Raw genomic sequence first — 16,620 nt, forward strand, 5'->3', positions numbered from 1 at the left:
AGATAGCAATTTTAACCTTTTTAAAAGGTATCATTAAGATATTTTTCATTAATGTATTAATGCTACAAGTCTTGCTTCTTAGGATGAAGAAATGTCCATTCAACAACAATAGGAAGACATAAACAGTACTAGATATCACACAAAACAACACCTACATATACTAATGACAACATCTATAAGAGGAGTAGCTGCTTTACTGTTTTTTTTCTCCAAAACATTATTAGGCTGCAGATTACTGCCTCATGATAACACATTTTTAATAATGGAGTAAAAAACCCACACTGATGGAAATAACCTCATTTAATACTAGTGCAACCTGTCAAATATTTTAGGTATTTCTATGGTCCTGACCCTGGTATCTGTGCTTCAGATTTTTATCTTCAGATTGTGTCATAAGAAGGGATGCCTGACATCAGTCATGTGGTCACATAGGAAGTTTTGTGGGAGACCAAGACTCCATGGCTCTGTTTTGAGTTCTCAGCTGAAGTACTAAGCTTCTGGAAACCTTCCTTCATAACACTTAAATGAAAATACAAAAAAAAATTTCAGAAAAACATGAAGTTATGTAATTTTTTTAATTTTATGTACATTTTATATTTTACCAAAGGTACTTTTCTTCTTTGTTTACAAAGCCAGAAATATATCTGGATTACTTGCAAGTCAAACAGAGACATCAAATGAAAAGGAAAGTTTTTCAATGACCGATTACCTGAGTTACAGTGCAATTTAATTTCAGACAGTATTGCTCTTTGGACTTTTTACAGTAAAAAATAATAAGCTTTATCAAGTCAAAACCATAATCAGAGCTTTTGTAAATTTAAGAATTCTCATGAACCAACAACATGAAACACCTGACATAATGTATACCTCACTTTTTGCTTGCCTCTACAATAAATTAATACCCTGGACGAATTAAATATTAGCAAAAATATTTACAAAAAGAAGATAAAACACAGTATAAAACTTTTTTCAAAGATATGCTTCTTTCAAGAAACAGTTTGGTACCAAGAGTGAAATTTCAAGTCTTACAAAATTGTTTCTCACTTATTTAAATTCATGAAGATAAATAAATAACACTGAATAATACAAACAAACATTGATATTCTCCTATGGGTTTATGCAGTAAAAGCGTGTATCTCTTCTTGGGAGCATCCAAGATCCTTCAGATATCTGAAATTCAGAAATCAAGTTGGCAATATTAATATTTGGAACTCAAAACCCACCACAGACACAGATGAAATATAGGTTCAGCACAACTTCCTTGTCTTTATTCAGACGTGGACATTCAACTTTACCCTTGCAAATACATTTAGAAAACAATCAATGCCTGTGAGCTCAGATATACTATATGAACTCTTTGGGTAATTAAAACAATTTCTAAAAATAAATACAGGTATCACCTGAATTATCTCAGATTTCTCAAGAGGCAACATAATTATTGGCTAATACACACTGACTTCAGTAGGACTGGAGAAATGCAAATGACATCATATTGGTTCAATATTTTGAAGCCGAGCAAGAGAAATTTAGAGGACCTTTTATCTTAAAACATGCATAAAAACCAAGAAAATACTATGTACAGACACAAATAAATGTATTAATTTAAAAAAATAATTGAGAAAATGCTTCTGATAGAACAACTCCTTTGAACTTTACTTCTGTAACTTAATTTATCAAGCTAACACCAACAAAGAAAGCTTATTTCCTATTATTCCAGCTTCTCTATGAACATCAAATTAAAAGCAGCATTTAAAACCCTGGGAAAAAAGGTCACTGTTAAAGAGTTGCTTTTAGAAAGTTCTGGACAACTAACTCCTGAAACTTACATATTGTGGATACTTAGCTACACATAAATATCAATATACTCCTCAAGTATGGTGCAAGGTGGTTTTTTAATTCCTTTTTTTGTTTTAATTTTGAGAGTTTTCTTACAAAGCAGACAATGTAAGGCCATTTTTTAAAGACTACCAAATCAGAAACACTACAGCTGATTAGGTGATCAAATTTTAAAAAACGTCTCACTTTCCAGTTCTTTATTTAAAATACTCACTGTACTCCTTGTTCTGTAAAAGGTGCTGGACCACAGATGCAGATAAACACTTTGGAGTCCCTTCTGCTTCTTTTCACAAACTCAGAGAGAAGAGATGAAGAAATCTTCCCCTGTTTACCTACCCAGTCTTTTGATGGTTGTGAAAGAATGAATTGAACCTCAAACCTGGAAAGCAGAAGAATATTTCATAAATATTACCTCTGATTAGAAAGCTGTGACACAAAATGCTAGTGACCAAGACACTGATGTTTCCTATGATTATCTTCCTGTTCTGCTCCACTGCCCACTGCAGTATCAGATCTCACAGATATTTAGTCATTCCTACTAACCAAGTCAGTCAAATCACCTCCAATATTGCATATTTATTAAGCCAAATCTTTCAATGTTAAAAATTCCAGCTTTCTATTTCATTTACCAAATACCCCAGCTGGGATCAATTAAGACAATTAAACACAGATTTTACTGCTCCATTAGTCACTTAGACACAAATGTTGGTGTAGCTCAGTACACAAGCAGTGAGATAAGAATGCTTGGCCAAACTCCTGAAAATGTCAGTACAATTTCAGTAATGAGAAAATACTCATTACTTAATGTTGGTTTCAAAACCTCACACACAGAATAATAACTGAGTAAAAACCAAGCACTTCCATATCTGAGGCTCCTATGGAAAGGAGGAAAAGGCTTTTATTGTAAATTTGCACAGTGTCTAGACTACAAAGCTTTGAATGTGCCAGACATCACCAGGGTATGAAGTAGTATTGATTTTTCACTTTAGTGCTGTGTAGGAACAAGTGGTTTCTACTGAGGAAGAATTCAACTAAGAATTAACCACAAACAAAACATATTTTTATCACAAAGTCTAAGCAGTGACAATTTATCCAGTGGTAACAGCAAGGAAACTGAAATTAAAGGGTAACCAGATAATCCTGTATCTCCTGACAGAACTATGGCCTGCTGAATTAAGTTGACATTACATGTGCACTACTTGCATTTTAATCTGCAATGACATTGCAATTGACGGCAAAATGCAACACTTATTAAGAAAAAGTTAAAGCAATGAGCCTATTTAAACTATGAATTTCTACATAAACATTTTCATAACCAGTGACATTAAAAAGATTTTTATAAGACTTTTCTAAATTCAGAATGTTTCTCCTGGGGTACATTCTCCTTCTCTCTCTTCTGTGCTCCTTTTTGCATAGCTGTGTTTTCTATTGTTAAGGCTAAGGCAAATTTTCTTCCGCATCAAAAAGCTTCTCAGTTTTAAAAATCATTTCATCTAACATACCATCTCCAACAACCAGCTATTAAACACTGTATATCAAATCCCTGGTTTCCCATGGGGCCTACAGAACATAACAAAGTCTCTGCTATCCATCAGTGAGCAATGGATCTTCTTCCACTCCCTCGGTCTCATTATATTCTTAGCTAAGAATCAGAATCTGTCCTTGTGCCAAACCTATACAGTCAGTCTAAGCCCCAAGACCTTTTCTGTACAGAGAGATGCTACAAGTTGTTCTCCACAAGACTTCTAATTACCTTTCATCTTTAAGAGCTAATTGCTCTAGTTGGTTTCTCCAGAGTATGTCATCCTCGGTTTTGTTGAAGAAGATCAGCTTCACTGTCCTTAAAAAAACAAAACGGAACAAAAATTAAAACTAACTGTGCATTGTTTCTGTTGAAGAATCAGAACTTAATGCATCATACAGAAACCTTTTACTTTATTTATTGTTTTCTCCAGAGGCAAAGTCAAAATGAGACACACTGAACAAACTTTGGAAAACTTACATGGTATAGACAAAACCGCCCCAAAATAGCTATGCTACATCTTTAAATACTAAACTCATCTTATTCAGAAATTAGAATGTGCCAGAATCTTTACATGCTTCCCAGGGCCCACTTCTCTGAAAACATGGAAAATAAAACCCACTACACTAAAGTAGTGCTCTAAATGGTGTCAAGGTGCACCACAGCATCAAGTATTACTCAAGTTGGGGGAAAGTCAATAATAAGTGCATAGGAAAGCTATGCATTTTGTCCATAGGGCACAAAAGCAGAAACCGGTTATTTGGATAATAATGTTTTGGGACCTTACAGGTACTCCTCAGGGTAGACAAATGTATCTGCTGCAGCTCTGCTCACGACTCAGCACTATAAGAACAGAAAATTACAAACTTGGAATAAACCGTTCCTAGTCTTGCTGGAAGTAAGGGAGAACACAATTAAAATGAAAAAGTGGAAATTTAGATATGATCCCCAACAGTAAAGAAAAGCCTGTTGACAATATGATGAGAAAAATTTAGGTAACAAATAAGAAGTTTCATCAACCCTTTGTAAGGAAAGAGAGTGAATCTAACATACTGGAAACTACTTCAAGGGATGTAGACTTCAATGAACTTAAAACGCTGGTATGCAAGGTCTTATGTAAGACTGCTCAGCAAGAGGAGTTAGAGACCCTTAAAGGACTTTAACACGGAAGAAGACAAGATAGAAAGTTTAAAAATTACTTCCAAACAAGAATGACAGTGAAAGTGGGATACTATATCAAAAGTGAATATGAGAACAGAGTGGCAATTTAGGAATGAAAAGCTGGAGACAAAGATACAACTATCAAGGAGCATTAGCCCCCTACCTAGTCTTTAGTGCTTTTGTGCTTCAGTCTTCTTTAAGAAACATACCCACCTGACTGCAGTTATACACAACCAGTAAAAGGAACAAAAAAATCTCATCTGAAAAAGGAAGTGTAGAGGACCAATATTCTCTTATAGTTAATATTTTGGCCAAATACAGTTTGGCCTGTAAGAGAGGAAACAAGGCTGAAGAAAGAGCATCGTAACTCGATGCACGAAATGATAGTGCAGCTATGAAGGGAACAAATTGTTTTGCCCATTTACAGTAGGCAAGAAATAGACTTACAAGATAATAGGCAGACTTTGTCTAGACAGTAAGAATGAAAATCCAATTATCCAAGCCCATTACAGCAAATGCTGCCCAGGGAAGCTGAAGATTTTCCAGTGTTCACAGTGCAGCCCCAGAGGTTCAGCAGCTCTCACCCAGCACTCCAGACAGGGATTGCTTTGGAACCCTCAGGTGACAAGTCTGTCATTGTACAGATTATTGCTCAGCTTTCTGCAATTTATGCTCTAGCACGGGCAAGCTAAGCTAATGGCTAGCTACCTTGCAAAGTAAGATAATTCTATGCAAACCATATTTATACTGGTCATATATGCATATATATATATACACACACACACATATATGTATCTCATACAGATACACATACATATATTAAAGACACTCTGGTAGGACTTTCCCAAAAAATAAATTGAGGGTTAAAGAGCAAACATAAGGCCAAGGAACCAAACTGCCCAGAATAGTCAGAAAAACAAAGATTTTAAGAGTCTACATATAAATAGAACCTGTCTCATTTCAAGTCACCCCAGTACCTAACCAGCCTCCACAGCAAGAAGGAAAAATTCATTTACTTTGACTAGTAAGGAAACAGATGCTGCTGACCCTACACTAACACTGAGTTCCCATAAGAAATGGTACTGAAAAGAGCTAACAATATGTTCCCAAGCACTTTGTCAGATGATAGACTCATCTTTTGGCTTCACAAAGCCAGTCAGGCACTTTTTATCTGCTACTGAGAGAACATTTTGGAAGAGCCAAATAGTAGAGTCTCTCTGCTCACAAAATAGGATTATACGTAACTGCTAGAATATAACAAAATAAGAATAGTGTCTGGATTTAGACAGTATTTTTTAGAAACTAACTTTTGCAGTTTATGTCATCCTTTGCAGCTTTAGTATGAAGATTATTGTACAATTAATCCCTCTATGTTTTGAAAGCAGAAGTACTAGTTCTACAGTTCTGAAGGACATAACAACCTGCTCCCTTGACCAAAACCAAGTAATGCTTTCTTCTGTAGATTTTACAAAGAGTAAGAATACAATACACATATTTTCATAAATTTGAATATACTTAATGTTGTATTTATATAAGTGACATATAAATCTTCTGTGAAAACTGGAACTCATCTGGGAACATTGTGTTACTGCTGCTTAGGAGGTGAAAACCATTAGTTAACTATTCTAATGTATGATAGCAAAGCATAAGTAAACAGTTGCAGCCCTCCTCAGTCCAAAACCCAGTATCTACATTGTAATATTGCCATACAAAAATAAAGACACTCAAATGTGAAGCTAATTGGAAAAAAAAAACCAACAAAAAACTCCTTGAAGTTTCTACTCAGTGAGCTCATTTGTACCTCAACTAAAATTCAAAATACAAATCAGTCCGTTACGTTGATGGTAGCCAATTAGCAAATAAGTGGAAGATGCCTCAGCTTCTAACAGACTCTTCCCTAAAGTTTTTGGTGTAAGTTGAAGAAAAATGCTTTCATATCATTTTATTTTGTTAATTGTTTTAGTAACACAGAACCTTCTGTGTCAAAAAGTCCACATACCTGAGACAGCTAACTTCAGTCAGAGCAAAATTCAGCAGCTTAACCATTGGTGTGAAACCTGTGCCTCCTGCCAATAAAAGGAGATCTTCTGAAGTTTGAACTTGCGATTTCTTGAAGCTGCCTTCAGGATTGCTGACAGAAATATTGTCTCCTTTATTTAAAAAATTAAAAAGTAAACATTAATTTGATAAAAACAAGCTAATTCGCATTCTGATTTTTTTAAAGTCCATTTCATATTGCCTTCATCCCTGTAATACTAGGGTTTCTTTCAGAAAGGTACTATACACTTCTTCACATAAGGACCATTGTTGTTCAAAGAAGAGATGCACAAATAAGATGTTTTGTCTTGATGGATTTTACATAATGTGAGTATATAAACATTTGCAAAGTCAAGTGTTAAAAATCTACCTCTGTATCTCAAATGGAAAAGGAAGTGCATCCTAAGTCCCATAAAACAGACCTACTTTCTTTATGCAAAAGTACAAGAAGTTCTCAGAGCATGACACCAAAACCATCAACTATGATGTGTGATACAGTTCACATACATCACTCAGAAGAGAGCTTTCTGTAATGGACAACGTCTAGTTACAGTCAGGACAAGTCTCTACATTCAGGGAATGGAGATTAGGGTTTAAAAGAAGTTTTAAATAAGTCCTGATTAAGTAGGTAAGAAGAATACTCAGACAGTGAATCTTTAAAAATAATGCAATTGTTGCAAAACCAAACCCAACCCCCCACCATATATTTACCAATTTGTAGTTGGTCAAGTGCCTGTGTGAAAAGTCCATGGGAATAAATTTTAATCATTAAATATATATGCACACCATCCTGGCGAGGAGGTTCTTTGAAATCCAGTGGCAAAAAAGGCAACACAGGTGTGTATGGTTTTACTACCTCTGTCCCTAGAGAGTAGACAGAAATATAGCTCAAATAATGTGAAAAGTACTCTACATCCAGGTACTACAAACAAATGCCAAAATAAACAAAGAGTAAATAAATAACCTGTATATACCATAAAAATAAAATCATACCATGCTTTCATGCAAATTATGACTTTCCACTGCACCAGTTTTTATTACAGAATTGAAAGCCTTCCACTTCCAGTTAAAAACTTGAGTATCTTATTTCAATGCTACTTAGCAATTCAGGACACAGGATGAAAAGATCTTGAGTCATCCCCAAAGAATATGAAAATCTAAACATTTTCATTAATTTTCAAGTACCTCAGCTTGATTTAAATTTAAACAGCAGATTTTTAATGTTGCACAATTACATTTTCTTACAGTATAATTTCAAAAAGCTATTGTATAATGATAGCAAGATCTCAAGAATTGGACACTAGTAAAGCATTAGGAACGGAGGAACAGGAGGTCAAAACAGTTCTCAATTAATGGATGTTTAAAAATTCTTCTGAGAAGTCTCTACCATGTATACTGCAATCCAAGTGCAGCGACCAGTACAACTATTAATATGCAAATCTTAAGAAGTACCCTTTAAAATAGTAAATTGGATATTTCTTTGCCCTTCTGTTTTCTTTTTTGAACAGCTCACTGAAGTAAAGCACATGTGCTTTTCAAGACACATTCCTCTCATAACCTCACATTATCATTAATATTGCACAACTGGAGTGTAAAGCAGTGTTACCATGACTACAAGAAATCCCTTAGAAGAAGAAAAAAAATAAAAAATTGCAGCAGTACCCTCCTCATTTCAAAAAAGCTGCAAACTAAAAGGAACTGACTTATGATACATAAGATATATAATCTTCCCACACTTCAAAGATGAACAGCACTGCTTTGGTGTTTTTAAAGGGAGAGTTGACAGTAGAGACAGTAAGGTCACCAGTAAATGCCAGTCATCTCAATAATTAGCTTAATATTAATATTAATCCAGTCAGTTCATTATTAAGCACTGATTGTAATCCTGAAAGCAGAGACTTGCTAACAACAACCAGGGAACTAGTGGCCATGGACTTTGCATTCTCCCAACACTATGAAAAAGAATTATGTAACTATATCCTTTATATATATCCAATATATTTTATATATATATATAATATATATCCATTCTCAATTTTTCTTACCTGCAATAATTTGTTTGAGGTAAATATGTTGTCCAGTGGGAACACAGAGATGTGTGCCCTTAGGCAACATCAGGCAGAAGAGTTTGGTGTCATGGGTAACTTCTGTCTTAGAAACCAACTTGCATTTTCTGTAGAACAGTCCTAAAAAATTTTTACTTGTTAGTTAAGTCTCAATATGTCACTCTGTTATTATATACCTTTCAATAAGAGAGACAAATGTCTATAAAAAGACAATAAATAGATGTTTCTTGTATAATTACTTATAATAATTTTTATAATTCTGGACTAAGGACTCATTTCGAACATTAGCCCATATTTAAGAATCTCTGAGTTATTGACTGTGAATAAGTAAAAAAGCACCAAAAACTATCAGAACCATTTGCACTACATTGCACTGAGTCCACCATACAAGTAGAGCATGGGTACACACAAGCAGACCAAAACCAGCTGGTGGGATGCAAATGAAACATAAGCCAGCACTGCACCACACTCCTCAGTAACAGACTACCCACAGCCACTCAGCAGGCTGAGGGAGGGGACTCTGCACCTCTATTCTGTTCTTGTGAGACCTCACCTGGGGTACCATGTTTAGCTCTGGGGTCCTCAACAGCGTAAGGATATGGACCTGCTGGAGCAAGTCCAGAAAATGGCCACAAATATGAACAGAGGGCTGGAGCACCTCTCCTATGAAGATATACAGAGAGTTGGGATTGTTCAACCTGGAGAAGAGAAAGCTCCAGGGAGCTTATAGGAGCCTTCAGTAAAGAAGATCAGGGGTAATTTTTCCTTCTCTACCTTTAGAAGAGCATTTTTCAGCTAGACCTTTGTTTCAACACTGCAGTATTTTAGTTCCAATATCAGCGTGATCACAGCATCACACTGCCTAGGCAGGTTTGTAACTCAAGGGAACTTTCATGGACTATTAGGTACTGGAAGCATTAAAAAAAAAAAAAAAAAAAACTAACAAGCAACAAAATCCCATGAGCAGCATTATCTAAACAAGCTGAATTAAAAAAAAAAAAAAAAAAAGGCAGAGAGAAGAAGCCACTTAGCCATTTTTCTACAATAATCCCACTAATGTCATTTGCCATTTTCAATGCAGAATTTGTGACCAGTCCCAGTAGATACTTTTATGTAAAGCCTCTCAAAATTTGATAGGTTCATGTATGAGAATACTTGAGCATGACACCCTTCTAGCAAGATGTTCTACATTGGAGCAATTACAGTGAAGTGACGTTTCTTTCCTTTTTTCCATGGTATTGAAAAATACTAATGTTGCTTGCATGAACAGCTGAGCTACTCATGAAATAGGATGAGATGCAAAGGAAATTCCAACCATCAGGGCGAGGTTGGATCATCCTGAGGATCATCTGGTCAAACACTGGGGCAGAGGGGGTCTGTCGTTGGAGTTATTTGAACTTTGACAGAACAGCTTCAAGCAGGAGATTAGATAAGATGACATCCAGAGCTCCCCTTCAACAAGTCAGTCTATAATTCTAGTATTTCTTAAAAGTTTTTAAGGGTTAGAAGTAGAAGCACCTTGATCTTTCATGTTTTGCCACTGCATCAGCAGATGCTTCTTCCTGACTTCAATCTCATGTTGACTCTCTTTTGACAGGAATGGATTAACAGAAAATATCTAATAAACGCATATCACTTGTACATGGTCTAAATCCTGATGTGAGTCAAAAGTCTTATACTGAATCAACATTACTCTTCTTAAGCGAGTCTTGCCTGAAGGAAGGCTTATGCAAGTTTCCAGTGAAGTGTCCATTAAATACAAATCAAAATGTAAAGGAAATTCTAGCATTGCTGCTGCTCAAGTCACTGCCACTGCTTCCTTGCTCTTTCTTCCAACAGCACCAAAGTGAACCCGAAGTCAGTATGCCTGGTTTAACAATGCTTAACTAGGGCTGTAGTTCACACACTGAAACCAATTCCTGGACTTTTAAACAAAAAAGCTTTAGAGGGGCTCTCAGTAATACAGTCTGTCCAATCTCCTTGCCCAGTGACCCCCAAGAGTCATTTAAAGACTATCTAGAGAATTATCATCTTTCAAGTAACTTATCTGTACTGCAGTTTCCTTATTCCAGGATTATTATCCCAAACATTTTGCTCTTTCCAGATATCCTAGATTAAAAACACAGCTTAAGAGTACAAGACAGCAGGAGACCAGACAGAGCATGCCCTCTGACAGTGCAGTCAATTGCTGCTTGAAGGAACAGCCATTGCTATTAACATTCCCTTCTTCCCTAAGTGCAGGATCAATTCAACCATAACAGAAACAAAATAATTTTAAATAGAGGGAAGCTTGCAACAAACAGTGTTTATCCACAAATTGCTTAAAAGTTAAGAGTTTAAACAATACATTCCAGCTCAACCATCTTCTTTCTAATTGACTTTATTTCCAAGGGTATAAATAAACTCTGCTGGAACAGTCAAGCATCTAAATACATTCAGTTATGCCTGGAAATACACATTCAGGTTACTAAATCTCAGGTGCACATGTAATTTGTGCATGACTAAATTAGGGCCAAATTCTTATATACCACTACTGCCACATTTGAAGGCCATGGCATTTTTCTCCATACACTGGTTTTCTTAAATTATTCAAATAGCTACTAGCGAGTTATCCACTACAAATGCCTGCAGAGACACGACATAAAGCTTCTGACATGGCATAAATATTTCTTTACTAAGATTTTCTCACATCTTTCATCTAATATCCAACAAATCCCTTATTTTGAACAAACAAGCATTTCAGATGAATCAAAAGAATGCCTAAAGCCCTGATAAAGTGGAAGTCATACTAATCTTGAAGTAAAACAAAATATCAGCATCTCTCCAGCTACATAAATAGTATGAAAAGTTTGTGGAAATTTATTTTCTTTCTTTTGAAAAGCAGTACAAAAAAGATTGCAAAGTACAGTAGTCAAATAAATATGCCAAGATTGCTGTCAATTCTGCAGACTTAAGAATTGCTTAAAAGGATGTGTGAGGTTGGTAATATAACCCTTAACACTCATCAGCTAACACTCTTACACATATTTGGGAATGGAGAAATAAGGTAAAAAACTGATTCATCAACTGACTCACTGTCCCCTGACAATTTTTTCACCTCTCCAACCTGACTAATTTCAGCCTTTTCCTCATAATTAACTTTTATCTCTCTCTCTTTAATTGCCACACAGAACTTTTGTCCTGATTCATTCCATAAAACTTTTGAAAACTTTCTAAGTAAACTTCTAGTTTAGACTGTAGTCTTTGCTACATTAACTAAAATTAGTTCATTATCAGTCATTCCTATAAAATTTGACACCACAAGCAAAAATAACCATCAAAGCAGAAAAGCCTTTCAACAAAAGCCCCTAGTAGCAAGCTGAAGCAAAACAGCTGGTTTTGTCAACCCACAAAGCCATGTTAACTGGCAGATGCCAAAGACATATGATTTGCTACTATACAGAAGTAAACGGTACTGTTCTCTCAATTCTGGATCACGATGTCAGTGTCCAGCAGCAAATCCTTATTTTTCGAAGTGACCAAATTAATTAGAGAGGAGGTTAGGTTTGATTAAATATTTTGCAGCTCCTGATCTAGGAGAAGCAGCCCTGAAGCCCCTCACTACCAAAGACTTGCTACAATACAATCATGCGCTAGAGACATCACTCTCTAAATTCAGCTTCCACCTTTGCTAGAATCAAAAATTACAGCACCTTGATTTATAGGCATACAAATTCAGTTTTAGTAACAAATTAGTTTTAGTACAGATGATAGCTTTTGGAGAGTATCATCCTTCTGCATACGGTGTGTTCTTCCTTGTCATGAAAGGGAGTTTAAGAATTTTTCCTTAATGATGTTTTTTGGCTTTTCTTCAATGATAAAACTTCAGTGACAATTCTTATTTCTTAGTCACTAGTCATAATTCTAGTGATGCTGCAGTGGCAATATTAGCCTGTTGGCTTGGGAACAAGATTAATAGCTCTACTACCCTTCCATCTCAGATAGAGGAATTCCACCCCATTTCCAGCAATCGTTTACCACCCAAACACATCCACCAACCAGCTGAAATTAAGTCCTTATTTTGTTCAGGTTACTTGGTCGTGTAGCCTCAAGTACTATTACTGCCAACATTATGGAGATTAGACCACACAGCTGAAGGAAGGTGGCTGCCTACCACTTCCAGCAGCAGCCCAGTCTTAACAGAAGACAACAATGAACCCTCACTGCTGACCATCAAATCATCAGTACCCCCAAAAGCCTGTGAAATCTAGTAGTTAACTGAAGCAATCTCATATTATCCAAAAAGGTCAGCCATGCTCTTCCCAGATGGTCTTTCCCCCCCTCCCAAAATAAAGCTCCCACTGCATCAAACACGTTCTAAACTTACCCTAGTTACACAGCCCCCTGCCACTTGCTGATACACAGTAGGTGCTGTGGCAGCACTCTGCTCCCTTCTGGTACTTCCAACAAAAAAACTCTATGATCATCCACTTGATGTGTACAAAAACCACTGCACAAAACAATGAAATTGCATCCCATTTCAGCCCTCAGAGGCAACACCACCTTGTTTCTTTACTGAACACTCTAAACATCTGCCAATAGTCACACACTCTTTAAAACAGCAGAACTCAGTAATTGGGTCACTTTCCAAAACAGGAATCTGAGTAAAAGTTCAGAATCATTTTCAGAAAGAAGCAGCAGTTTATTCTCCATGTGAAAAAATACACACACACACACACACACTCCCAAGTCATCCCTACTAACATGTAATTTTTTAATTGCATATGGCTATTGCTTTTATGTGCATGCCCCCTCAGGAGGGGGTTTCCATATCTTATTTCCCAGAAAAAGCACCAACAAGAAAATCATGTATCATATGTATGCAAAAATCTGCACTTTATCACTGTGTTGTTTTGGGTTTTGGTCTTTTTTTTTGTTTTAATAAGAAAGCTCTATCTTACTTTTTATACTGCAATTAAATTTCACAGGATGCCAGCCCTATGACCATAAGCTTTTGACTCTACTTTAATGACCAGTTTCATAACAGCTACCTAAAAGTAGTGTCAACAACTGTCCTACACTGACAATCTAATTATACTGAATTGTATTTTCTATGTAATACTGTGGATTACAAATAATTATTTCTCCAGAAAACCAAGCACTTAATTCTTCTTAAAGAGTAAAAGCAGTATTGAATATTCCTCTGAATCTCCTGAGCATCCTAAGACAGTGGAGTTAACTGAAATTGCAGTAATTTTGAAAAACAAAAAGCAAAACTTCAACTTTGAGGAAATTCAACAATTCTGTTCGTTCCTTGCAATTAACTAAAATACACTGGCCAAAATGTTAGTATAAACTGAGCAGGAATTTGAGAGTAAATAGGCAATTTATCTGGGAGTATGACTTTCCCAGGCTACAGAGAAAAAAGTTGGGTCTTATGTTAATTGTTTCTTCACATAATAAAGTTATCATAGGCTTCCAGTACCATCTTTGCATTACGTTGCTGCTCCTGAAGAAGACCTTTATCACTTTTTTGTAGAATTTAGACATGCCTGCTTCGAAAATAAATATTGTTTATAAAGTAGAGATACTTCTGCATATGCAGTGGTCACACCCCCGTCCTTTACAAACTCATTCATGAATGCTGTCATATGAACAAGTAATAAAGACAAAGTAATAAAAACATAAAATCAAGTAAACCTTCCAAGTGTCAATATTGACTGGTTTTCAGTCCTTCTTCCTGTGCTCTGAATACAATAGAAGTGTTTTAACTGGTCAATACACACAGAAGTACTAAAAAAACCCTCAAAGATAAGAAAAGCTAATGAATTAAACACCAGTGCTCCCATAAGCACTTACTATTCACAGCCTTGCCACCAAACTGGAATCATTCCAGGTAAAATGATTATTTTCATTAGAAAGCATAAGTTACCAAAAGAACTAGTTATACACAAAAATTGAATAAAATAAATTTTTTTAAAGTGTAATAAGATAACACAGCTACTTTCTATTCTGTTCCCAAATTTTCAGAAGTGGAAATTATCAATTGCACTGCCTTCACACAAGACTCTCATATTCATTACAAATAAATGGCAATGCTGAGAGTAAGCAGAGGAAGATTGAAGGGAAAAAAATCAGAATATTTAGGGCAACACATCAGTGCTACTGTATATCGAGTGCTGCATAGAAATACCAGATATAAAAGCTATAAAAAACTTTCTAAAAAATTATTTTTTAGCTATTAATTATTATTTCTTTGTTCACACCAAACAAGATATGAGTTTCTTTACCCATAATATTATTTTGCTCCCATAGAAGTGGAAACAAAAATGAAATTCTGCAACCTAGAATGGGGGAACACAATTCTAAGCAGACAATGAAACTGGCTACTTAAGACTAAACCAAGTGAATAGAAGCCTCCAATATGTAGATTTCATGGTTGAGCTGAAAGCACAGGTTCAAAGAAGGAAAGACCTGAGCATTCTTCTTCTATAAATGCTCAGTCGGCCTGAGCATTCTTCTTCTATAAACATTCTTGCATGGTCAATTTTAAATTTGGATATTTTAAAATTTAAAAACTGCAGAATAGAAGTTTTTGGAGTAGGGATTAAAAAGCTATAGATAGAAATTCATTTGTTAGATTCCTCACTTTTGTAATCAGGATTTGGAGAAACTTAGGGTCAGCAAGCCTTTTAACTTAAGTTTTCCATATATTCAATTTAAGCTGTGAACTCAGTCAATGATATGTAATAAAGTTATCCAGTACCTGTAACACTCCTCCGCATAACAGGAGAAATGTTAAGTTGGAGATTGACTTCTTAGAAAAAAAAAAGCAAAGTAATTATCTAGAAAGCATTGGTTACTAATGCTCAATAGGTATTTTGTCAATTGCATGTAACTATCCACACCTTCCTCATTTGCAAAGGACCTATAAAGCCACTATATTCTATATCTCTTGTTCTTTCAGATTATCTTCTCTTTCTGTTTTCTATAATCACAAAAAGAAATAAAGAGGGAGAAAATGAGCAGCAGACAACACATTAGATCAGGCTGTAACCCCTTAGATACAGAGGACTATATAAAAAAAATCTAATTTCAAAGCGGATGACTCAATAGTTTCTGAAACTCTCAAAAGGAAAATTACATTCCACATAAGCTAAAGGTAGCTAGAGAGACGTGCTTTTATGCAGTCTTCCTTTTTGTACCACAGTAATCTCTCAACTTTAAAGGCTCACGTAGCTTAACTGAGGGCCAACAAGAGGTATACAACATGGTGAGCAGCATTTCATTAGCTCTTAAAAATGCACAGCTTTGCTTTCACACATAAAAAGGCACATTATAATCCAAAGTCAATTTTTGAGCATTATTAGACAGAGGACCAAGAGGACTTTTGAGGAACTAGGTGACCACAATAACATCAGGAGTGTGGTTATATTACACAATGCAATTGTGCAGAAATTTTTAATTTAGCTGAAAAAAACCTAAATCCACACTGATCACTGTAATACACTTTGGTGCTGAAACAAGTTCATACTATTCTGTTACCACAAAATGAATCCATATATAACATTTACTGCTTCTTGCAGACACATCAGCTTATTCAGAGATGGCTTTAATACCTCCACATGACTTGAAATCCCTTATTTAATCTGAGCTCAAGTTACAAAGATGCAGTGTACTGGAACAACCTTACAGCACTGACAGATGTTACTGTATCTACAGTAACAACTGGAAGTGAAGGGTTTTGATCCTTCACTCCAATTACTTCCATAATGATTGACACATGTCCGTGCACTCTCTCCTCAGGGTCTACTGAGGTTTTCATATGTACAGGGAGGTCATTAAGCACACAGGTAACCATGAGATGGAACAACGATCAGGCAGTGTTCATCTTCCAATATTATGTTCATGTTCGCTTTCGACTCCATTGTGGGACTTGAAGAAAACAAGAAACTAAAGCAAAGCAAAAAACTGTCCTCCAAGTCAAACCCTTTCTAGGAAAATTCCCAAACAGCTTTC

The 16,620-nt window shown here is 35.7% G+C and overlaps 1 protein-coding gene across 3 annotated transcripts in view; it reads right to left on the minus strand.

Annotated features, from left to right (window-relative positions):
- Nucleotides 1-556: 556 nt before the first annotated feature.
- Nucleotides 557-16,620, minus strand: part of CYB5R4 (cytochrome b5 reductase 4) — a 31,317-nt gene continuing 15,253 nt past the window's right edge. For all 3 annotated transcript variants that reach the window (XM_014877823.2, XM_088162087.1, XM_014877825.2), the window contains exons 11-16: nucleotides 8,602-8,742; nucleotides 7,268-7,420; nucleotides 6,519-6,669; nucleotides 3,590-3,676; nucleotides 2,051-2,215; nucleotides 557-1,170 (exon numbers count right to left, since the gene is read on the minus strand). In XM_014877823.2, coding sequence (XP_014733309.1) covers nucleotides 1,116-1,170; nucleotides 2,051-2,215; nucleotides 3,590-3,676; nucleotides 6,519-6,669; nucleotides 7,268-7,420; nucleotides 8,602-8,742 — 752 coding nt within the window. In that variant the 3' untranslated portion in view covers nucleotides 557-1,115. The remainder of the gene's footprint in view (nucleotides 1,171-2,050; nucleotides 2,216-3,589; nucleotides 3,677-6,518; nucleotides 6,670-7,267; nucleotides 7,421-8,601; nucleotides 8,743-16,620) is intronic.

The sequence above is a fragment of the Sturnus vulgaris genome, chromosome 3 (assembly GCF_052056855.1).
Source record: "Sturnus vulgaris isolate bStuVul1 chromosome 3, bStuVul1.hap1, whole genome shotgun sequence".
Classification (NCBI taxonomy): Eukaryota; Metazoa; Chordata; class Aves; order Passeriformes; family Sturnidae; genus Sturnus; species Sturnus vulgaris.